This window comes from Prorops nasuta, unplaced genomic scaffold, assembly GCF_024137725.1.
Source record: "Prorops nasuta isolate Cenicafe-Biocafe unplaced genomic scaffold, Cenicafe_Pnas_1.2 PNAS00002, whole genome shotgun sequence".
NCBI classification, from domain to species: Eukaryota; Metazoa; Arthropoda; class Insecta; order Hymenoptera; family Bethylidae; genus Prorops; species Prorops nasuta.
In genome coordinates, this window is record NW_027116799.1 from 5,577,081 (window position 1) to 5,602,234 (window position 25,154).

A 25,154-nucleotide genomic window follows, 5' to 3' on the forward strand; every position below is an offset into this window, starting at 1 on the left:
CTAATGAAGTCATATTATAACGGGTTAATGTTCATGACAATTGTTATCAAGATGTTCTTATAGCGTTATTTCTTAACGCGATATAGTTAAAAGCTAACTATAATAATTGCATGATGTTGAAATGACGGTGACTGCTACTGAATGTTAATTATAATAACAGAAAAATGGGGATGACAGAATTTATGCAATTATGTAATATATATTTAAATGCTGCATGTTGTTATATTGAGAGCGATAAACTTCTATAAAAATTATTAATTATATAGGACAACAAGCGGCCGGAAAAACTATTATACAAGAAGCGGGCCATTCATCGTGCAACGAAAACATATTGATACGCTTCAGAAAGCATAATAAAGAGTATGATCAGCATTTCTTTAACCAAAACATACCACGGTATTCAGATCGGCAATTCTTTTACAATTTCAGAATGGATAAAGAAACATACAGTGTAAGAATATACTTAAAGTAAGGATAGCGTCACATAAAAAATTAAAACAATTTGATTCATATGAAATATTGGTTAAAAGCCATTAAGATATAGATTAACGAATGTAATAAAAGTTAATTACTTATTTTCGTAAAATTGCTTAGCTTTTGAAAATATATCCCATATTTCCATGTCAGCTTTTTTGAAATCCTGTATACGTGGTACAAATATTTTCTGTACAACTATTTTTTATTTTAGATATTGGAAACTTTGTTACGCTCACATGTCGTAGGAGTTCCAATTAATATTTTAAGGAAAAGAATTCTTTTAACTTTATGGTTATTAGCAACTCCAGAAAGTTTTCGATCCGTCAGTGACAGATTTGGATTGTGCATAAGTAGTTGCCATTTCTCATTTAAACAAATAGTTTGGGCACTCAGAAACTTAATGTTTAAATTCATAAGGTGGCCTACTCCTGTAGAATGTGAAGAGAATGAACGAGTAAGCTATTCATTTAAATGTTCATATTGACAGTTTAAAAATATGTCAATTATACTACAATATCAATTGCAGGTATTTCAGAGAAGGTGTGCAGGATTTGAAGGTATTATTGGAGCAATAGACGGATGCCACATTCCTATTAAACAACCACCAAATAATGCCAATGATTATTATAATAGAAAAGATTTTCATTCTATTATTTTACAAGGTAAAGAAATAAATTTTCTAACTTTCTCGGTTTTAATAGTTTTTTAAACATATTTTATAACAGCTAGCCAAGATTGAAGTAACATTACCTCATTAATTTATAAATTTTTTTTTTGCAAAGGGACTTGCGATTACAATGGAAAGTTTATTCATTGCTTAATAGGTCGGCCAGGACGAGCGCATGATGCTGCAGTATTCAAAAGTAGTCAAATTTATTATAAATTAATAAATGCAGAAAATCCTCTTTTACCGCCGATGCAGCATATTTTAGGAGATTCTGCTTACCCATTGCTTCTAAATGTTATGACACCATTTAAAGATAATGGAACTTTAACAGCACAACAAATAAATTATAACACGAAACATGCGTCCTTACGTTCAATTATAGAAAGAGCATTTTGTCTTTTGAAAGGAAAGTGGCGTAGATTGAAGTATTTAGATGTGAATTCTGTACATATGGCTAATCACATTATAGCTGCTGCATGTACTCTACATAATTTTCTTTTGATTAATAAGCAAGCACAAATTTCTGAAATTGAAAATAGAAATAATGAGAATGATAGTGCATATGATACAAATGGCATTGCTGACAATGAGGATCAATTACAGAATGAAGATGCCAGGACGAAAAGAAGCGCTATTATGAATTATTTATTATAATATTTATTTACTAATGACTACACGACATGTATAAAGACTAAGTTTTCTCTGCATGACATATAAAAACAGGCAGTGGCCGAGAGAGAGAGAGATTTTTAGCTTAATTATTTATTACAGTCTTTGAATATGACGAGGTCACTCTACAGCCGATTTTTTAAGTTATTTTATTTATTACAGTCTTTGAATATGACGAGGTCACTCTACAGCCGATTTTTTAAGTTATTTTATTTATTACAGTCTTTGAATATGACGAGGCCACTCTACAGCCGATTTTTTAAATTATTTTATTTATTATAGTCTTTGAATATAATAAGTGCAATTTATAGACGAATTTTTAAATTATCTTATTTCTTACTTTTTGCAAGCGACGCGGCCAATCTACTGCCGAGTTTTAAATTATTTTTATATGATTGTTTGTAAACGAGCAAACTATATAGAAATTATTATTTTTTAAATTGCATGTCAATTAACTTTGATAGTAACTCATTTTTTTTTTCTAAAATTTCATTTCTTCTTCTTATATGAGACATTTGTTGCTTTTGATTTTCTATTAATATATCAAACTTCTTTTCTATTTTATCAGAAGTAATTATTTTATTTTCCAAATTTTTTAATACTCCCAATTTTTCTTTTTCTATTTCAATTGCTTTACTTCGCTGATTGTATAATTTTCTATTAACTTCTCTTCTTCTGCTTGTATCATTATCTATATTTTCATTATTTGAAGAATCACATAGTCCCCCATTTGAAGAAGTACTATCTGACGGATCATCTGGATTATTTTCAAACTCACTATAATCAAATCATTTAGAAAAATCTTATTCTTAAATTTTATAACAAAAATTATAATCATAACAGCAAAAGTAGGAAATAGGTTTCTACCTGTGCATTCTGAAATCAATGGGCTTATTGATTAACTCTGTCATGCTGCATAGTCCTCCTGCAAAATTAACTGATCTATCGGGAGAAAATATTTTGTCCATTAAATCAAACCATTCCCAGGTAGGTCGACCTCTTCCTGTTTTCCTTTTATCATTTTTGATCGCTTTATAAGTTCCTTTCAAATTACGTAATTTACGATCAAGAGCTTCAGCTTTAATATTTGCCAGTTCTGAATCTTTGAAAGCTAATTCAATTTCCTTCCATAAATTTTTATTTTTGAGTTTAGGATTTCTGAATTTCTCTATTCTTTCGGCATACTTCTCAATCAAGAATTTTATTTCTCTGTCATTCCAAACAGATTTAGGATCTGAAACATACGTTAAAACATGAAAACATTTATTAAAAACAAGTTAAGTTCATTGGAACCAAGATTTTTTAATTAAAAATTTTTTAACAACTAAGACAACTAAGGTCTACTATTTGGTTAAACTATTATAACAAATTATTATTTAATATATGTAGGGTCAGCTAGTAAAATGTCCTTAAACATGAAGATACAAAAACATGCATATACGCAGTTCTCTCTAAATGTTATAGACTCATCAACATTTTGAATAAAAGTTTTCTGAGTTCAAATAATAATATATTTTGAAAGGGTTGTGTGCAAAATTTTATATCTCTTACATTTATATTGAGAGAGAGAGACATTTCTTTTTGCTTCTATGCTTCAAAGTGTTTTATAACTACCACGCTCTTAACAGTACTTACTACTACTTACCATTCCTTTCTCCATTCACACTCCTATTGAAAGAATTATCTACATATTCCAAATTATTAAGACTTTCTTCATCTATGCCGTTATTAAAAACATTGTCTACGTAACTAACATTTTCTTCATTCGTATTGTCATTAAAATTGTTTTCAACAGACTGCATGCTGCTGAAATTTTCATTATCTATGTGTTCATCAAATACATCCAAATTATCATTGGATACATTTTCAAAATATTCTTGACAAAATTTAGGATCTGAAATATAAGTTTTCTTTTCATTTCACAAAGTCACACACACACACATACACATAAAAGTTGTACATTTTATAAACTTAATACATTACTGTTTTGCAATTTTAAATGGAAATTATTGTTTCCCTTTATTTTAAAAATTTGTCCATTATACTCGTAGGTAAGATATTCATTATTTTCTCTTGCCATTTTACTCTCCTGCAATTAAATTTAAAATTAAAGCTTATAAACTATAAGTTATAATCGCACATTAGCTAGTATTAATTTAGTACAATGGCTAAAGAGAAAATGACATTGCGTATTTATTAAAACTAAAACTATAGAATATAGTGTGCTCTTTTCACACATTAACTCACCGTAAAAGGGATCGCAAAAAATATTTTTTAAATAAAAACATGTGATTTTAAAAACTACTTTAATTATTCGATTCGGAGTAAATTTGCATAGACTAGGAGGAATATTCAAGAATTAACAGTCAGTAGCCCAGAAGTTTTAAAACTAAGATGGCGGAGTCTTGCTAAAACGTTACTACATTTAAGCAGCAGCTGTCGTTGTGTTCAACAGAAAACAGACAGCGCTTAATCTACGCTTCCTCAGCGCTTAGGCAGCGTTTATGCGTTTGTAAACACCCATTGTTTCAAGCGACAAGGGATTGGGCCTAAAGTGGAACACGCCCTGAGTGGTGATGGACGATGGTGGGTGAACAAACAGAAAAGCTATACACATCATAGTACTTGTCCTAGTTGTCCTGGTTGTCCACACTGATCCACACTGTCGTCTGTCACAAGGCAAGGCAAGGCACAGCTGCTAACTGTTTGCCACTGTCTGCTATTGTCTGCTAACTGCTTGTCTGTTTGCACCAGTTTGCACGGTTTACTGGCCCTTCTTGATTTTACAGCATTAATTGATCTGATATGAAGTAATTCATTATTGTAACTTTAAAGTTTGTACCATTCTCTGACTTCAGTACAATAGTTATGGCTGAGTTATTACTCGATTCAAACATTCGTGGATGGGTGTTTCTACCGATTGTGGTTATAACGTTTCTTGTAGGTATAATCAGACATTATGTATCAATTTTATTAGCATCGCAGAAAAAAGTTGAAGTACATCAAGTTCAAGACAGGTATACCAATTATTTTTACCTATGTCATTTTATCTACTGTATTAAATAAAATTTTCTTATTTAACCACAGTCAGGTTATGATAAGATCAAGACTACTTAGAGAAAATGGTCAGTATATTCCTAAAATAGCCTTTATGACTAGAAGGCATTTTTTTAATAACGAGGAAACAGGGTACTTTAAAACACAAAAGCGTGCTCCTGTGTCACAAAATCCAATGACAGATCCCAATATGATGACTGATATGTTAAAAGGAAATGTTACAAATGTATTACCTATGGTGTTAATTGGAGGCTGGATTAACTGGATGTTTTCTGGTTTTGTTACTAGTAAGATATCATTTTGCTTCCACAAATGCCATTACTTTTTCATATATTGTTTCTCCAATCTTCAACTCGTGTTAAATTATTCTTCTATTTCAATTTTAGCAAAAGTACCATTCCCATTAACATTACGCTTCAAGCCAATGTTGCAACGAGGAATAGAATTAGTTACTTTGGATGCTGCATGGGTGTCGTCAGCTTCATGGTATTTTCTCAATGTCTTTGGACTACGTTCCATTTATACACTTGTATTGGGAGAAAACAATGCTGCTGATACTTCTAGAGTATTGCAGGATCAAGTGTCTGGTGCAGCTATGTCTATGCCTCCTGATCCAAAAGCAGCCTTTAAATCTGAATGGGAAGCATTGGAGATCTGTGAGCATAATTGGGCATTAAATGGTGTTGAGGCAGATTTTATTGGTCAGTTAAATAAAGCAGATGCTGTTGAAAGTATATATCATCAAAATAAAACAAATAAATTCTCATAGGATGCAATTAGCTCTGATCTTTTTCTTATCCTTTTCTCATAGGATTAATTTATAAAGAAATTTAATTGAAACATTGTTGAAATTTCATATATAGTTTTACATATCAAAGATTTATTCTATACCATAATTAAATGCTATTGGTAAAATAACAACAAATGTTTTGTACATTAGGAAAAATAAAGTCACTTTTTAAAATTGTTCTCTATATTTATTTTTAATAACATTAAGGTTCTAACTTAGGTAGAAGATAGAAAGACTTCATAAGGTATTATCTTATGAATCTTCCATACTTTTGTAACATACAGAAATCTTTGAAAATTTGTTTTGAAACTCATGCTCTACCGAACAATGTTTTTTCAGCACGAAATGAGGATAATCCACATACGCGGAATATACCAATTCCTGCGTCCTCTTATTATACCTATTTAGGGTGCAAAATGAAAAATTCTTTAATGGATTAATTATATATTTTAAAACTAGTCAACATATACCTATGTATGTTTGAGCTCCTAAAAGATAATTATAAAGTTTTAAAATATCAAAAATGCTAAACATTTCTCAGTTTCTATAAATTCGAGCTTTTATTCGCATTCGACCTCCTAACAGGTAGGTATAATAAACATATTAAACATTAAAAAGTATAAAATAAGATGATTTTTCTTTAATATATATGTAAATAAACACAGCTTGAATCGCATATTTTTACCACAATTAAGCATCGCTTCGCTGCATTACCATAAAGCCAGAGTTTAAGACCCTCTTGTTCTACAATCCTAATTCTCCTTTGTTAAAATATAAGAGTCGTCTAATATCTACTGGATAAATTACATGCACTGAAGAATTACATTACACAAAATTTCTTCGTGCGAATAAAATTAATGTCAGTCAGTAGATAGATCTAAAAATTAAATTTTTTCAAGTATAAAAGTTATTTTAAATAAAAAACGTTTAGTTAATAAACTTACGATACTTGGCAAATCTCACACACTATATGTGCACAAACACACATTTTGATAATAAAGATGAATAATAATATTTATCCAAACTAGAAGAGTATGCACATCGTTTCATTCATGCAATGATCGAAATAATAATTCATTAAAAGAAATGTTTTGACTATTCCAGCAGTCGTTTTTATTGATATTATCAGTTACTGTTACCCTTACTTTTTTCTTGTTATCATTATTAATATTGTTGATATCATTACTATTATTATTTTTATTATGACTGTCAATGACATCTAAAAAACGGAAGGATTTGCGTTATAGAGCGGAGCTTTATTTACCCTTTATGGCGCGAATGGCCTTGCAAATTTTGGTCCATGGATGGCCATAAGAGCTACATATGTCACAGACACTAGAGGAGCTTGACGACGACTGACTAGCTACGTGGCCTGGTGTATTTGGCGAAGACGAACCTTCCTTCTCAAGTGTTCGCGAGGTTGATGAGAGCTGAATAAGATCGATGGCGCAAGGTGGCGAAGCTAAGCTACGAATTTTATGAGACGACGGCAGCGTTGCGGAGTTGTACGACAAACTGGACGATCGTAGAATTGGGAGAGAACGGTCGAGCGATGGCATGGCTTCCATTGAGAAGCCGGAAGGTGAAGAAGGGCGCACACACCGCAATAGGTCGAGTCAATCATTAAGCAGGCCTTGGGATACGGTTATCAGCTGTTCCTTTAGCACGCGAAAAGAAGGCCGCACCTCGGGACAGTGAGCCCAGCATTTTTTCATTACCTTTAAATTAGAATAAAATACCAGATGCACACCGTTGCTGCATTTCCTATAAATAACTATACATGTTACGTTAATTTCAAGCTTACCTCGTAAACCTCCTTGAAGCAAGTTTTGGGTCTTTCCAAAATAATACCACGTTGAACTCTTTCGACGACTTCGGTATTTTTTAGACGACCGTATGGCATTTTTCCACAAGTAAAAACCTCCCACATAAGTACTCCATAAGCCCAAACATCAGACTTTGAGCTAAATCGAGTATAATTCAATACTTCCGGCGGTGCCCATTTGATTGGAAATTTCGTCCCACCGCTGCTTGTGTATTGATCGTCCAAAACGTACCTAAGAGAATATCGTTCATTTGTACAACTGTATCATTCTTTTCTCAAATCTATGAAAAGTTACCTAGCCAATCCAAAATCGGCAACTTTGACAACATTCTCTGAGCCCACTAAACAGTTGCGAGCTGCAAGATCCCTATGAATGTAATTGTGCCTTTCCAAATATGCCATTCCTTTGCAAATCTAAAACACGAAACAATGAAAAATAAACGAGAGAAAGAGGAAAGATAGCTGGATTTAATTAAATTATGATAGGAAAAAGGTAAATGCACGTGTTTGTATTTTAAATTTTACCTGTATACACATGTCCAGCAAAAGACCTACATTCGCACCCAAAGAATTTTCATGTCGGCGCAAGTAATTAAGAAGGGATCCGTGTCGCATATATTCCGTGACAATATAAATTGGTCTATCTTTGCTGCATACACCGTACAATTGGACTAGGTTTTGATGCTGAAGCTTTGTCATAACCTTTGCCTCTTCGATAAAATCATCCTCCGACATAGTACCTTCCTTCATCATTTTTACAGCTACATCGATGGATCCATGCCATTTGCCACGTCGGACTACTCCAAATTGACCGGAACCTAGCTCTTCCAAAAGGTGAATTTCAGCTGGATCTATTTCCCATTTATCTGAAATGGAAAAAGTATATAGATAAGCTCTGTTAACTTAAATAATGTTAATTTAAATATTTATTTGTCGAGCGATAAATCTGTGCTACACTGAAATACTACCATGACTAAGACCAGCAGTAGCTGGTACTGGGCGATCACAGGGACTTGCTTTTAATCTACTGGCCAAGCCACCGCTGTTGTGCCTGTGGTAATTGACAAGATCCGGAATTGTATCACAGCAATGCTTCTCCGAAAGATAAAAATCTCCGCGTGTATTCTGTTTAATGTGATAATGCTTCACATGAGGATGAGGGCTAAAAATGGGCAAAAGTTGAAAGAAAATAAGAAAATATTGTTATTTCAGTCATTATCACAAATAAAAAACTGTTAATCGCTTACACTTTCGTGTATAAGGATAGAGTATATAATCCCTTGGTGGAAGAATTTCGGACGACAAAACAGCCTTCTTTATCCTCTTGTTTGAGCAAAGATTCTGCACGTTGTCTCGACATATCACCAACGTACCATCTGTCGCATGACAAAACTCTTGTTGATTACGCCTTACACTTGCGATACTGTTCAAAGAAAATTTACTCACTCATATTTTTGGAGCCCCAAGTGTTCTTTTTCTTTTACGTAATTGCTTGGAATATAGCCGATGGATCTGAAATATGGTTCAAGATCTCCGTTGAATCGAGGTAATAAGAAATGTACAAAGTATTGCTTTAGAGCCATGCCCAAGTATAATACTTACCCATGCTCATCCTTGACTTTCCACCAATGCTCTTGAGAGTCATCCAAAACCTCGTATTCTGCACCCTAAAAATAAGATGAAATAGTAAAGCTTTGCAAAACAATGTAATTTTGGATCAATGATTGAAGTGTCTTTCATAAAGATCTAACTTTTTCAAGCGACAAGTCTCCGCCTTCGATAGCTCGAAACGGGTACAATGCAACCACCACTTTAGCCCTCATCATTATTTTATCCTGGAACAGAATTAATCACATTAAAGAATAACGTTATTATTATTAGCAATTACGTTACTCAAAAATGGTATACTTTTGCTTTCGATGATGGAGTACCAGGTGTGTTTCCTGGAGTTGCCACTGGTGTTGAGGGATTTCCTGTAACAGAGTAAAATTAATATCTTAGATGAATTTGTTTAAATTACCAAAATTGCAAAGTGTCCCATAAGCTCAATAATCTAAAGGAGACATGTATCTGGATGAGTGCACAGATAAATCTATATCTTCATTCCCTTTACGCGTCGGTTAGTGTCTCCACCCTGTCTAGACAAAATCAATGCGAGCTTATCCCCCAACATCCCCTCTCTGTCAGGCCTCACTATAGGACGTATAACGCATTAACGCCTTTGAATATTCCCGAGAAGTGGTTTGGCAATTGAACCTTTGAATCGTTTAAAAAAGAAAAAGTCTAAACGTTAAACGATAAAGAAGAATTATTATAAAGCTAATACAGAGAATATAGCTTTCTGCGGGCAGAATTAAGAACAACGGGTCACGTGTTTTCCCTGACCAAGTATCACCAAGAAGCAAAGGAGATTGTAGTCAATGGCCTCGCTGCAAGTCTATATAGATATTTAAATCTTTTTACTCGAGCTTTGCTTAACTTGTACATACTAAAAGAATTCCATAATCATTCGATGCAACTAAATACATTATTTGTCGAAAAATATACAAGTGTTGATGTATCAGTTTATGTGTTTCTTTGATTATGAAATCTGTCCAGCAGGAATTTTGTGAAACTGTATTACATTTTTAATTGTTTTTACATCTACGGTTGATCGAAATACAGCTATCGCCATCCAAAAGATGGGAGACGGGCTCGCAATGAATTTTTTACGCTCCATCGTGATGGCTCTTTTTCTTAAGGCCCTTCAGCGATTATTCAAGTCATACCTTGTCCAACTTCAGTGCTCGGCTGAATCCGCTGTCGCTTGAGACGGTGCAATATGCACTATCCTCGAGTCCTCGAGTATGAATTTAAATATTTCACATAGTCTCTTTGCGCACGCGCATGTGCGCGCAAACGACGAATGAACCACGTTCTATAGTCAAAGGCTTAGGTATTCAAGCAACTGGAAGAAAGCGTTTTTCTTTCAATGCACGAGCTCGTTCACCAGTTTGTCAAGGCAAAAGTGTACAACGAGTGAGAGCCACCCGTTAGATATTTGGCTTTGGCACATATAACTTTACCAAAGCTCGAAAGCTTTTCAACTCGGCTGTACAAAGATAAACTATGTAAAGAAGAGTATATAGAGTAACAGGTATAATTATTGCTGAAATGCCTTAATATCTTTGAAAGGCTATAACAATCGAAGAGGTGGGTTTGGAGTATTTGCAATAATGAAAATAAAAAATGGAAGGTGGGTGACGGGGTATAAAAGGTAGGAGCGAGTTGTAGTGGGAGGTAAGAGCACCGTTCGTTGACCTCGCTAGTGAGAGAGGAGAATCATTAAAGAATTTTCACCGATAACGTGGAAAGCCTTTGGGACATCTCGAGCAGCTGTATTCTAAAACGAATGGTAAACCGTTCTAAAAATTAGATAAACTTTTCTCTCTCCCCCTAACTCCTCCACCTAGAAAGGTAAAGCTGTGTATAATTGAAAGGGAAAGAACCGAGTGGAATGGCGAAGCATCGTTTGCCTTTAACATAAAAGGTTACGCGAAGTTATCGAGCAGACAGATGGGCCAGGTGAGCAGCTAATCAGAAAGAAGAATAGAAAGATTGATCAATTGTAGGGATTCCTCGGGATGATCGTGCTCGTGAATGTCGGTTAAAAAATTGACGAAGAAAGGAAGGAAGCTGAAGGTATTTCGTACCAGACGTGACGTGGCCATGACCGGTGGTGCTTCCACTGCTTCCAGTGGCCGAATGGACAGCATTGCTGGCAGCATTGGCAACTTGTTTCAATGCGCTTATTACCATCATACCTCCTACAATTATTTTTCTAACGTACACGATGCAAGTCACAAGAAGCACTATTTGTCGCAATAAAATTGTCTAGCCTTCGTAGCAAGGTCATTGGTCGTCCCTCGATCAAAGCCAGCGCAGGATTACAATTGGGCAAAGAAAGAGATTGGTTCCCACGTAGCTGATCCTTCCATAGCAATAGTTCTGCTTCGACTAAATCAACGATCACCACTACCAGTCACCGGACGAATGAAACCGAAACGTTCTCGGTTCGCGATGCCCCTTCTCCTGGTCTCTCTAGGCCCCTCACTACCATCGCTCCACCTGTCCTTCTCTATCCTCAAGCTCGCTCCGCCAAGCCCCAGTTTCACGGGTTTCACCTTGGCGTGCAAGCCAAAGCCTTTGCAACGATCTGCGATAATCGAGCCTGCATGTAGAGGACCATTTATACCTTCGTCAAATGTATAATGCTTCGAGCGATAAGAGAATTCACGTGGCGCGCGAATCATCGGAGATTCGAAAGAGAGCGTACGCCGTACGGCGCATGGTGCAACTCTTTCAACCTCCTATTGTTCTTAATGTCAGAGGCAGTACGTGCACTATCTACTGCATTACAATGTTGTAGCGTACAAATTTCAGCTTGGACGAAGAACGGAGAGCGAGCATCGCAGTTGTTAATGACCCGTGAAAGTGGAAGAATGGAAGACGACTGTGGGCCAAGTTGCGTCGAGCTTTTACATAGAAGAGGAGGAAGAGGAGAAGGAGGAGGAGCTGCAGTCAACGTACAATCATTAACCCCAATTAAGCGCGCCCACTATGAGTCTCAACCTCGTACTCTGGGGACCGTAATGAGGTATTTGTACACTTGCTCTTGTCAAATTATGCAGTACCTATATGATAAACAAAACTCATCATTTAAGATAATATGAATAAGGAAGGACGAAACACTAGGACCTCTTTCAATTCTGTCCTTATTATCGAGCGACGAAAGCTTTTGGTTACTGGTTGCGTTAGCTTAATTACTGATACGCCGAGGTTCGATTTGATTAATTATTTGTTTTCCCAAAAATTTTTCTAAAATAGCTCTGCGAAAGGAGAAAGAGGGTAGAATTTACAAGAATTAAAAAAATGCGGAATAAAGGTAGATCCGTAGATGAGTAAAGGCCAAGTGCTCGAACAGACATGGTAAGGTGGGATACGGCTCGTTCGTAACGCAGCATGCACTTTTATTTCTTCAACGAGTTGAATTTAACGTCTTTATTATTGCGAAATGTTTTTCATCGATAAATTTCTCTGCCTTATCAATACACATACGTCCTCTCTTATCTCTCCTCTGAAGTTTCCTTTTGCGTTCCAGTTTTATCAAAGACAGGCAACTATTACTAGCTAGCCCACCAAAAATGTAACCGACTCATTTTCGGGTACCACGAGTGTATTGGAAAACTGTGTCTTTTTTATTACATTTCATGAGCTAATTTTAAAAGCATTTCGAAAAACACTCTATTAATATACTCTTCAAATTCATACATAAACGTACACAATGTAAGGTAGTTTTCATGACAGATGCTTGTATCGAAATAAATATTAATACAGTGTTTTTATCCGTTTAAAGCGTAAGGTCCAAAGGCGAGAAAATAATAATCTCACCACCAGTCGTGTAGGATGCTGCTGTTACAGCAGACGAGGAACCATTAGTGGTATTCCCCGTGGTTGAAGAGGTCAACGTTAAAGTCGATGTGGTTGTCGAGCTTTGATTCGAGCTTGGCAATGGTATTTTCGAGGACCAGAAGCTGCAAGTGTCGCAACCATCCGCAGAGCGGGTTGAAAGTCGACAGCAGGACCAACGTTTTCCACTCCACAATCCGGCGTGATAGCGGCTGCTCAATCCTGGATTCTCACTACAAACTGCAGCGAAAGTATGATTAATTGTTGTTACTGTATATATATATATATATATATATATATACATATGTAGAAAGAAAGAGAGAGAGTATGGATTTTCCTATAATTGAAACAAATGATTTTTACCGGCTCGAATGGCTCGTATCCAATCAGTACGGTCCTGTTCTCTGGTAGCAAGAAGGTAGAGGGTGTATTCCTGCCCGGCTTCCCGGTATCCCACTTGGAAAGGGAGTCCAGCTGGTATTCCGCTACCCCCGCTGCCAGCCTCGTTGATGACCACTTCGCCAGTGTTGCTAGTGCCTCCTCCTCCACCAGCTCCTCCTCCTCCTCCTCCTCCTCCACAATTTGCAACGTTATTATTACCTTTGCACCCGCCACCACCTCCTCCTCCCCCTCCCCCTCCTACGCTATTGCCTGCGAGGCTCGCCGTTTCTACCACGTGTACGGTCTCGATTGCGATCCTTCCCCGCTCCTTGCGACGCTATGAAAGAAAAAATCCTGAATACTTTTCATATAGAGGAAACTCTCAAAGAGAAACTTCCATCGAAACGCGTGAGATATTCAATCAACTTGCCAACTTGCTTCCTACACATACAGTACTACTATATGTGTATATGTATATGATATACATGCAAGTACTTGCATTACCTGCGCCTTGTCCGGTTGATAAATAATTCAGTTTTTCACTAAAATCTTGTATTAAAATTCGTCCGTTCGTTTGCCTCGGGGCAATCACAGAATTTGAGAATCGTTCAAAGTAGCTCTAATTGAATCTTGGAACAATATCTTGTGAAAATTCCACTTTACTCCACTGATCACTCCATTTCAGTCCACTCCCAGGAAAATCTCCAAGTACATGGGAGAGTTTGCGTAGACGGTAGATATTGTCAATGAAAATTTCCGAGTAGCTAGTTTACGTTGGATTGGAAAAATTCGATCGACCGTCGTTAGTTTTTGGCTGAAGGATGCACAACGAAAACTAAAGAGGAGATATGGATAGAGAGATTTTAGCGAGAGTCTAGTGATAGCAGCGATTCCTAGCCCCGACCGATCCCGACCCGTCTCAACGGGCTCAGCGTGCAGAATGGTACAGGAGAGAAGCAGGAAACAGTTGAAACGGGGACGGGACGAGCAAGGAACGAGGAACGAGAATTAGCAAGAGGCGCTTGCGCTAATAATATTGCACATGGGCTAAGGGCTACGAACAGAAACCCCCACGTTATACGTTATCCATCCTCCCTCGAAGACCCCGACCACCTCATTGTATCATAGCTCACCCTCGGCCACCCCTACTTTGCGACCAGGCTTCGATTTTTTTTCATCCACATGGCCCGGCAATAATTGCTAACGCTGAACATAGCTACCAGTTCCAACCCCAACAGTTAATACGGGAGCTAATTGAGAACTACTGCTAATAAATCATTTTCGCATAAAACACAGTTTTTCTTATTGAAAATATGAAACAGAGAATACTCTTAATTTGGTCGATCAACAATACATTGATGTGATTTTAAGTAAAAATATCAACTACCTTGCCTATTTATAATAATAATTACAAAAGAAACTTCTATTGTGACTAATTTGCGGCATGTATCACATAGCGGAAAACCTCTTTGATTTGTTCGATTTCACAGTCTTGTTGTTAATAAGATTTTAAAAACAGTACGTAGTATCAATTTCGTAAGGACCGCAATCCTCTTAATACGTTAGTTTATTACCAAAAAAGAAAACTTCCAAGAGAAAAATACGCTTTTTAAACTTCTAATAAATTATTCCAATAATAAGAAGGAAGTCGTGATCTACAAATAATTTTGATATCACGCCGTCTTCAAAAGGACCACGAACAAATCTTATGAATTTGAGGTCTCGACTTATGTTCTTAATTTTGAAAAAGTATTCTTTGCGTCTCAATCATCAAAACGTGTCAACTTGCGTTAAACTTATTTAAGCACTAAGAACACTCAAAGTTTGATTTTTCATTGATTCAAATTCAATTAATTCATAACCAGCAGAATTAAATGATAAATTGTTATATAGTGATATATAAGAAGCTCTTAAATTGAGATACCAAAACATGTAACAAAAAATCAGTAGTTCCATTTCAGAAAATTAAAACGACCTTCCCGTGACCTTCAACAAATCACCCTAGATGAAATCAGTGGCACTATTTAATTGATTTTAAATAATACTGTTTAAAAGTTCATTATACAGAATGTTGTATAAAATGCTCAGTTTTCGGCTTATTCGGTCGCTTTCTTTGATCTCCTTCTTGTTTTTTATTTCATTCATAGATATCGTTTGCCTTATCGGTTTCCTGCTCCTGAATTTCTATTCTAAAAATATAAAGCGAGAGTGATTAGTGTGTTTAATTATTGGTTGCTGAATCCAGCAAAGGATTTGTGAGAGGTCTTAATGCCGGTGGAGCGAGTTCTTAAATATGTATTTGAAATTTATTCAACTTTATTTTAATATTACAGGATTATGTATATACAGAGTGCTAATAAGGTTGCAGCTGTAACCAATTTTGAAAAATATTTCTAAAAAATAATATGTTAGAAAGAATCTGCATTATACTTAAAGTTTTTTTAAAAATCATGCATACAGTTAATCCTATAGTTGAAGTTTTGAAGACCATATGAAGGTCACTTACACTTTTTTGAATGGAACCCATGTTTTTTATTACATTTTTTATTCTAATCTGTTTTAGGAGATTAGAATAATGCTGTATTAATTTACTGTTTAATATAATAATTTACGAGATAATTTGATTTGAAATAATGGTTTATCCTCAATTTAATATACCAGAAGGTTAACCTTAATTTTAACGAGTTATTGTCATAAGAATATTTAATTAGTAAGAGACAAAGAAGCTTTCAAGAATTATGGACAAATCCACCGAAACTCCTGTTCTTCCATAAGGTTTGTGCGGATTGCTTTAATCGGCTACACAACAGTGTAAGTTTAATTTTTTTTTAATTCTGCTATCGGAAAACTTTAACTCAAAGTTAGATAACATAAATTCGCTGCTGTGTGTTTCTGCTTATTCTGTTCAAAAATCATATAAATGAGGTCACGATCCCCAATGGCATTGATACCAATGTTTACAGAATCTTATGGCTACAAAACTGTATAATTTAAACAAAATTTAAATTTCTTGCTATCTGATGCTAAGCCGAAAATTAGTGAATAGAAGCTTCTCTTAATTAGATTTAAAATATATAACCAAGTCAATATTTTTAATGAAAATCACATCAGTGCATTATTGCTCTACCAAGCTTGTCCTATGCTTCAATTTTAGTACAAAAACAAATTTTCGTGAAAATTGTGGATTAGCAGTGGTTCTCAACTACTTTCCATAACTATCGGTTGAAACTATCGGCTATCTTCAGCATCATGCCACTGTTTAGTCACTACTGTAGTTACTACTACGATACATTGTGCAGTAGTAGTAAATGTTTCCTGGACACTTAACCACATTTATTCTCATTTTTTTGCGTATACAATTATAATTAACTATACATGTAATATTATTTCGATTTATGCCATATCCTTTATAGTTTCGTCCTACTTATCCTACCCACCTCGCCATCACTGTCGTAATATACGAGATGTCGCCGAGTCAGCACGAACCAGCGTTGTTTATAGTTAACAGGAGTGAAGCGTTTCTTGTTCTGCGACCGCTTTACCATAAATCCTTGTCTGACTACATCAGAGCCCTTTGGCTCCACCTTCCTATCTTTCCCCGCCATGCCATCCGGAGGCCCGCCCTTCAACATATAAACATACACACGTACTGTTAACCTTCCTTATATTATTCTTAATTTTAACCAGATTCAGATTTCGAATCCAGGCAAATAGTCTGTGCTATGTTCTTGATGTTTTGCATCTCGATTTACATTATATTATATGCTATATGACAGTGAACATTGTTGAACATACATAAAATACAAATTTGCTGGTGTAATTGTTTAATATTTACTATTGATACAATTTTCTTAGATCAGAACATGATCAGCGTTAAGATAACACCTATTTTCAATTAGTGTTTTCTTTCTCTCCTTTTTCTTTTCCTATTGTGATTGATTTTATAAAAAATAGATTTAGCGTTTCTTAAAAATTATTATTATTACTGTGCAATATGATAAAGATGCGAATGATATCACCTATCACGGGATGAAAGACCATATAAAACAACTACAGTAGTACAACTTCTTAATAAAGCATGATGTTAATGTTATAGTTTTCATTTTGTGGTTATATTAACGGAGTATATGATTCCTTAATGATTTGTCCAGTATTTTAAAGAAGTACATATTATCCATATGACAAATGAAAGAATCACTTACCATGCAATGTTATTTGCTACTATCTGAAGCATTAACAGTTGTCAAAAACATAACTACATTAAAAACAAAAAATTCACGTGGAACCGTGGAACGAACTTATACATTCACATCTGTCAAACGACCGACCCACCGACTGACGAATGGCGATGTTGGATGCTGGCTGCCCTGGCTAGACGTTACCGACATGAACAATAACGCCGCCAGATCACATCGGCAACAACGTGCGTTACTCCCCTTCCACCCGAGACGAATCGAATGAAAATAGACTGGTGGACAGGACAGGACACAGTGGTGGATCCGAAAAACTATCATTCTCATTGGTTGCGGGCTGCGGCTTTCGGAGTCCGGCGGACTGGTCCGGACGGTCGGTCCGGATCGGATCAGTCCGGATACTGTAATAAATGTATGGTCACGCAGAGAGTGTGTGAAAGTGCTGTAGTTGTATGTATGTATACATACTGTACTGTACTGCAATGTAAAAAAGAACGCGACATAGAGACCGTGCACACTAACACAATGACAGTGAGATAAGAATGTATATTGGTGTATATGCATACTATCAGCGCAAACTATCGGTCAATAATCGCAGTTTTTGAGTGTAATTTATTTATACGTATACAGTTATACATTAACACTTCGCTATCATTGTGTTGGTGTGCACGGTCTCTATCTCTATTGGGCGCGTTCACGGAGACGCTATCAACGCTACTGCGCACACACATTTCAATCATTTTTTTATGCGCAGTAGCGTTGGCAGTGCTAAAAGCGTGTTCCGTGAACGCGCCTATTATATGCCTACTGATAGTACTGTTGCCCAGGGGGGTTGGAAGTGTTGGAACTTGGATCTGCATTCTGGACACTCAGCTATCCCCACTCTTTCTTATTTGTCCGGAATTTGTCCCACGAGAATCGAAGGTACTAAGGCCGGTATTCATAGTCGTTGCTTATATTTAAGTCTGACTTAAAGTATCGATTGTCCTTTTTCACCTAACAATAATAGAAAAAGATAACCTATGCTTAAGTCGGTCTTAAATATAAGTAACGACTATGAATACCGGCCTAAAATGGACTGCACTGCAGTAACACGACAGTAACTATAACTAATCAGCGGGGATTACTCCGCTTGGTAGCCACCTGGTGGCGATTCGTAAAAGTAGGGAAAGAAAAAAGAGAGACGGAGTGAGTGACGACGAGAGACATGAGAGTGCGCGCCAGCGGCCAGAGCCGCTAAAGCGTGGTTTAGACCAATTTAGAGTTTAGAGTTTAGACAGTTTGAGTCTGTGGCCCTACGGCCTACCGCGGTCCGCGGCCCTACCTAAGTGGCTGCTACTGGCTACTAGCCCTGTGTGGCCCTTCTACCTACACTACACCCACTACACGTATAGTACGCCGTATACGCGGACTGCGGAGCTTTGGTCGGTATAGGCTTTCCCGTTAATAAAATTTATTGAAAAAATGGCAGCACCTGAATCAATTCAAGTTAGTTCATTGCCATTACCTCCTGTTCAATATATTAATTTACATACCGATGACAATGTACGTCGTGGACGCGCACCAAGACCACCTCCACCTATTCATGACACTTACTCAATGTTTGGAAATGTGTTCAATGCGGATGACACAATTATTAGACCATTGGAAGCTCAAGGAATTAAAAGACTGTACCCACAACATTTCGATAGACGACGAGAACTAAAAAAACTGAACCATTCTTTACTAGTAAATTTTTTGGATTTAATTGATTTGCTAGTGCAATGTCCTGACAGTCCTCGAAGAGCTGAGAAGGTATTTATTCATCTTTAAAACAATTTTTATCTGAAGATAAGCTAATTATTTTTATTTTAGGTGGAAGATTTAAGTTTGCTATTTATACATATACACCATTTGTTAAATGAATTCAGACCTCATCAAGCAAGAGAAACATTACGTGTCATGATGGAGCTACAACGTAGACAGCGAATTGAGACTGCTCTTAGATTTCAAAAACATCTTGAAAAGGTTTTTTCACTTACCCTTTCTCCTCTATAGTAGGTTCATATTATTATAATCTCTCTTACATAATTCCAGGTTCAAGAAATATTACAACATGCTTTGCAAATGTTACCAGATACTTCAGAATTAGATTCAAAATTAGCAATTAATACAGATGCTATGGAATCCATGGAATCATCTAGTTCTGAACAACAAGCGACAGATCCATGTAATCCAAGTGACCGCATCATGTGTAAGGTGATAGATGATATGATCTCATCCAATAGCTTTTTTTAAAGATCATCGTAATATTATATATTTTGTATAATAAAACAATTCTACATATATTAATAAAGAATTACTATTTATTAAGATAATAATAATGTGTTTGCATATTTTTTTACATATAATTTTATTGATCAGTTATGGTAGAAAAAGAATAATTAGTATTATTCCTATCAGCTTATTTTACAAACTGATGAAAATATAACTTTTATGAGATATTTGTATTATTAATTTTCTAAGAAGAAACTGGTTAATTACTTTTGCAATACTAATAGTGTTCATTTGTTTCCAAAATTCTGTAACAAATAAAAAAGTTCATATTTTGTATCTGCATTTGCCATCATTACTTCATGGATCAGCATCTGGAAAAAGAATGTTTTAAAATATAGTAAGCTTAAAGTAATTTTTGTCTTTATTTAGTGCAATTGATGAAATAAAAACTATAATTTAACTATAAATGATTTAAGCAACTTAATTTATAATTATTAAAAAAGTTAGGGATCTACAAAAAAAAAATTAATATTTATGCAAAATTAAATTATGAATAAAATGATCCAGTAACAAAGAGTTATGAGTGAGGGATGAGAAGAATTTGCTAAACATACCTAAGTTAGATATGAATCTGATTTGGATTTGTCCTCCATATCTTGTTTAAGAAAAAGAGTTTATGAAGATATTCAATCACATATTTTCTAACATTCAAAAGTTGCTATTTAAAGCTTAAGTATTTATTTTTCTTGTTATTTTTCTCGAAATAAACTATCACAATTTTTAATTTATTAATAATTTTACCGACTTTACTTTCTAAGAAAGAGTGTATCAGTGACACATATTGGAATTTTAAAAGGTTGTAAGGAAATTAATTTTGAGCAACTTTTTTTAATAACCAATAAATCGCTGAAATAATATAAATTATTAATGGAAACTTTAAAATTCTACGTTTTCAGCGTGGCGCAACTATAATCAGCATTGTTTGTGCATAGAAAATAAAATAGCTGTTAATTCAAAAGACAAGAGTTTATGCGTATGTAGTACTGATTAGAGTTTTGCCATATCGAAAATCACAGAATTTTCTAATTTGTATACTATATTTTTGTTAGTTTAGCGACTCATTATTCATTGACAAAAATCCTTCAAAATTACCCCCCGCCCTCTACAATCCTTTAAAGTTTTGACCATTTATCATCAAAACACTTTGTATGTCTGTACTTGATTAAAGCTGCTTTTTGTTACGCCGGCTAAAGAATATTCTTACAAGTCGCTGTAAAATTTCATGCAAGGAAGTGTGTTCACGCCCCCCACCACTCGAACAGGTCACAGAGCTAAACATTTAGCGCTAGACATTTTCAAAATACTCAAACTCAATCCCATTCGGCAAAAAGGCAGCACCGGGCTGTGTTGGTGCTGTCGGTAGACGTATAGTCCGCCAACATTATACACACACATGCATTGCTTATGAAATTGTATTGTACATTTCATCAGTCAGCGCTTGGACGTACCGAGCTGTTACGCGATAAATAGGTGTGCAATAAGCTTTATTTAAAATTATAATCAATAATTGTTTTTTGCTTTGTTTATTATAAATCATTGTAATTATTATGAGCGAATTTCGTTTCACTCTAGTCGATTTCTCTCAAATACAATCCATTATAGTTAAACAATGACACTGGATTTTTTTTATCATTGTTTTTGCCGTCACTTTCTTCGTACTAATTTCGCACTTGCTCATGATTGAGCATTAGATCATTAAATGTTTGAGATACATTATATTTAATTTACGTTGATTATTTTTCATAAAAGAAAGAAGCTCACTATTATTCTCTTCTTTTTTTTAATCACAAACATATTAGTAAGTTGTTCGAACAACCACAGCTGCAAACAAAAGTCGATTCATAAATTAATAAAAATTTTTCCTCCATGTACCGCGTCCTCTTGGTCGGTAACCTCCACGTCCGCTTGACTTGTTACCTCTGAATCGTCCTCTTCCTGTATAAAATCAAGTACAAAAGAACTATTATTACAAAGAAACAAATACACATCCACATGTATATATAAGAAATCATAAGTATCGTAGAAAAAACTTTTAAAGATCATAGATAATGTAATTTTAGATAGATGTTATTAACATGACGTCAGAAACGTCACATTTAATTTAACCAAAAAAAACGATTAATGTCTAATATTCGCGCGCGTTAATTTTAATTTTCTTACATTAAATTATTTTATAAGGTGAATGCAACCTTCATAAGAAACCAGTGCAGAATAAAAAAAATTATATGTAATAATTAGTTTCGACACATGGATAATTCACTATACTTTAATATTTTCAAGTTCACATTTATTAAAAAAAAGTTATTTTAAATAAAATGCTTATGACCTTTCACATTATAATCTAAGCCCCTATGATACCTTGTATAATTGTGCGAACAATCATATTATAAATAAACTCACCATATGCAGGAGAGATATTAGAGCTGTATTTTCCACTTGGTGGAGTATAAATTTCTCTCTTGGTATTTTTATCTTCCTTACCACGTTTGGTAGGACTATGGTCATTTCCAAATGTAATTGGTGTATGGCGTTTTTGACCTGATGTAGTTTTATCTTTCTATAAGTTAAAACAATGAGAATAATTTACATTTAATTCTGAATTTTAAATATCTCTTATAATAAGAAATTACCTTCTTCTCATTAATTGATGTTTTCCATGACAGGTGAATGACACTTTTGAAACTCGGTGGTGAATGAAATAAATCTTTTATCAAAGTATTTATATTACTTGTAGTTTTTAAAGCAATGACTTTTAATTGATTTTCTTCTGACTTTAGCTCTTCTTCTGATTTTCCACATATTGCTTCTCTTAATTTTTTTATGTATCCTTGAATTCCACGTGCAAAATATTGTAGCCTAAGTCTGAATTCCTTAAGTTGTTCTGGATCTTTCATTAAATATTCAGGGACATATTTGCATATTTTATGAAAAGTATACATTAAACATTCAACGTGACTAAACTGTAATATTGGTACCTCTGCCACTTCTGCGGCTGGTGGCAGTGGCATGTAAGTCTAAAATATAAATGGTATTAATATATACATTATATACATTAAATAATTTGTATGTTGTTTCACTTACAATTAAAGTGTTATAAAGTTGTTGTACTTTTTCTTCAGGTTTTTCAATGGTACCGCAAAATACTGCAAGCTCAGCAAGAAGTTTTAGTAATTCTAATTGTACATCTCTTCCATCAGGTGATGTAATTAAAGATAGATGTGGTAAAACTTGCATACAAATGTATGACACATATTTCGAAGAATCTACTTGAGACTTTAAAATGGATAATATAAACAATTACATTTAAATATTAAAAAGTTAAATATTAAAAAGTTAAATAATAAAAGTACATACTGCACAAAGAAACTTACACTAAAAAATGGAAGAGCATGTTTAATGCATTGTACAAGTCTGCTCCACTGTTCTGCATTAGTATGTTTAAATGGAACAGATAGTTCAGCTTGCTCTACTGTAATATCTACTAGTTCTTGCTGACCAGTAACAGTCGATCCTAATCTAGTCCAAGCTAAGATCTCCATAATGCTATGAAATTCATCAGATGTTACATCCTATAAATCGAATAATTAGAAATCACAGTTGAAATAAGAATTTATTAACTTAAGTTCAAGAAAAAAGCAAAATAGTAGTGAAAGATTTTATATTTTACATAAATCTAACCTGCAATACTTTCTTGCATTCTGCAATTAATAATTCTTCTGGTTCTTTAGTAATAACATCATGACCTATTGCTTTTAATTTTGCAGCTAAAAATTTAATACATCTTTCTCTTGTTCCATCGTCTCCATTAATTATTTGACTAAAAAATCCACTAATGGTTCCTTAAATATAACAAAAGAAAAAAATATATATTAATATAAGCTTTGTTAAATTTAAGTAGAAATTACCTTTAGGATCACTTTTCATTAATGACATGATACTATTTTGTACTACAGCTAACTCTGAAGAATCTTGTGCTTGTAGTAACTGGGCCAATATATCTGCAATTCTTGCAGTATGCTCCTTATTGTCCTTGCATAAGGTAGGTAAATCTTTGATGGCTTGTTTCCGTATCTATATTAACCACATTATATCAAGTAATAAATCAATCAAATAAATCTTATAATAAACTTAATTATAAATTAAATAAGTTAACAAGCTTACTGCCATATCTTCATCTTCGCATAAATCCAGATGAGCATCAATAGCTTGATCAGCTAATTTTGGGAAATGTTTAAAAAATCTTGCTATAAACTGTGATGCGAGCCTTTTCTCTTTTGCAGTTCCCTTGACAGCAGTAAGTATCTCCAAATATTCTTTTTCATGCTAAATATCATTTATGAAAGAATTAACTGTCAGTTATTGATATATATATATATATATAAACACAAATATATATATCTCTTCTACTTATATTATTGTAACTTATGCTTCTCATAAATTTAAATTTAAATGCACGAATAATTTTAAATTAATGGATTAGAAGAAATTTACGAATATTATAGCTTAAAAGAAAAAAACTCAAAGCAAGTTAAACAAGCCTATCTAACCAAATAGAAACATACCTCTGCTAGTTTATCTTTTGCATCCGCTAAAATCCCAAAATTTTTGTACAATTTCTCTATACGATCAGTACTCATCTTGCAAAACTTTACTTATTACAAATTAAAGAATAGAATTCATAAATGCAAGCATTTAATTGAACAGAATCTTGCCGGCTATGCACCACGCCAAAGAACGACAAAGATGGTAGCTGTTTCGGAGTTTGGTTTGATTCGGTCAGATTCTCTAGCCTCTATTAATACCTGTCTGCGTTCGTTTATGTACTGCCAGTATTGAAAACCTATAGTTTACGTGACATGAATTGTAGAATTTTAGTACTCGCAGTTAATAAACGAACGCAAACTCTAAACAGAGATGAAACGGGAGATTGCTCATGCGAGGCAAGGTTGCCAAGTCCGCCATCTTGAATAGTACTACGCTCTATAGTAAGTGAATTTTGATATAAGGAATGCAGACTGCACAAAGTATACTGCCAGCGGAAATACATCAGTAGCCATCTTAAATGCAGAACGTAATATATCAAAAATTATATATAGTATATTCACAGCCTGTCACCGTGAACGGCGTGAACGAAGACAAATGTTAGTATACGGAAAAATAAAGTGTAATAAAGAAATAAGGAGTAGTGACAGCTTTGATCTATCTGACAGCTGATGTACTTATGGTATAAGTGAATAAATAAAATAAAAATGCTTTTCCTAAATTGATTTTTAATTTTGATAAAATGGTCAAATGTAGCCATTAATTAATTAGATTTGGTAATAAATACAA

General features: G+C 34.5%; 4 protein-coding genes across 5 annotated transcripts; 2 read left to right on the top strand and 2 right to left on the bottom strand.

Annotated features, from left to right (window-relative positions):
• Window positions 1-1,790: 1,790 nt before the first annotated feature.
• Window positions 1,791-4,241, bottom strand: LOC136783607 (putative uncharacterized protein DDB_G0282499). Of its 2 annotated transcripts, XM_066743862.1 has the most exons (5): window positions 4,061-4,241; window positions 3,797-3,902; window positions 3,459-3,707; window positions 2,681-3,047; window positions 1,791-2,590 (listed from the first exon to the last, which is right to left on the bottom strand). In XM_066743862.1, the coding sequence occupies exons 2-5, from the start codon at window positions 3,891-3,893 to the stop codon at window positions 2,242-2,244; spliced, it is 1,062 nt and encodes a 353-aa protein (XP_066599959.1). In that variant the 5' UTR covers window positions 3,894-3,902; window positions 4,061-4,241; the 3' UTR covers window positions 1,791-2,241. The 2 variants fall into 2 exon arrangements, with proteins under 2 accessions (XP_066599959.1, XP_066599965.1); XM_066743868.1 differs by lacking the exon at window positions 4,061-4,241 and having other exon boundaries at window positions 3,792-3,902.
• Window positions 4,242-4,406: 165 nt separating this feature from the next.
• EMC3 (ER membrane protein complex subunit 3) lies at window positions 4,407-5,649 on the top strand. Its single transcript, XM_066743875.1, has 3 exons — window positions 4,407-4,830; window positions 4,901-5,157; window positions 5,257-5,649. The coding sequence occupies exons 1-3, from the start codon at window positions 4,682-4,684 to the stop codon at window positions 5,637-5,639; spliced, it is 789 nt and encodes a 262-aa protein (XP_066599972.1). The 5' UTR covers window positions 4,407-4,681; the 3' UTR covers window positions 5,640-5,649.
• Window positions 5,650-5,802: 153 nt separating this feature from the next.
• On the bottom strand, window positions 5,803-24,618 carry LOC136783601 (tyrosine-protein kinase Btk-like). Its single transcript, XM_066743860.1, has 20 exons — window positions 24,386-24,618; window positions 23,985-24,146; window positions 23,729-23,894; window positions 23,502-23,662; window positions 23,195-23,392; window positions 22,905-23,096; window positions 22,454-22,837; window positions 22,224-22,380; window positions 13,297-13,533; window positions 12,916-13,173; window positions 9,394-9,458; window positions 9,237-9,320; window positions 9,088-9,152; window positions 8,932-8,997; window positions 8,733-8,861; window positions 8,454-8,647; window positions 8,011-8,351; window positions 7,781-7,899; window positions 7,465-7,717; window positions 5,803-7,378 (listed from the first exon to the last, which is right to left on the bottom strand). The coding sequence occupies exons 1-20, from the start codon at window positions 24,458-24,460 to the stop codon at window positions 7,277-7,279; spliced, it is 3,408 nt and encodes a 1,135-aa protein (XP_066599957.1). The 5' UTR covers window positions 24,461-24,618; the 3' UTR covers window positions 5,803-7,276.
• Window positions 18,686-19,870, top strand: MED7 (mediator complex subunit 7). The gene is made up of 3 exons (XM_066743882.1): window positions 18,686-19,301; window positions 19,362-19,514; window positions 19,584-19,870. The coding sequence occupies exons 1-3, from the start codon at window positions 18,972-18,974 to the stop codon at window positions 19,782-19,784; spliced, it is 684 nt and encodes a 227-aa protein (XP_066599979.1). The 5' UTR covers window positions 18,686-18,971; the 3' UTR covers window positions 19,785-19,870.
• Window positions 24,619-25,154: the final 536 nt, after the last annotated feature.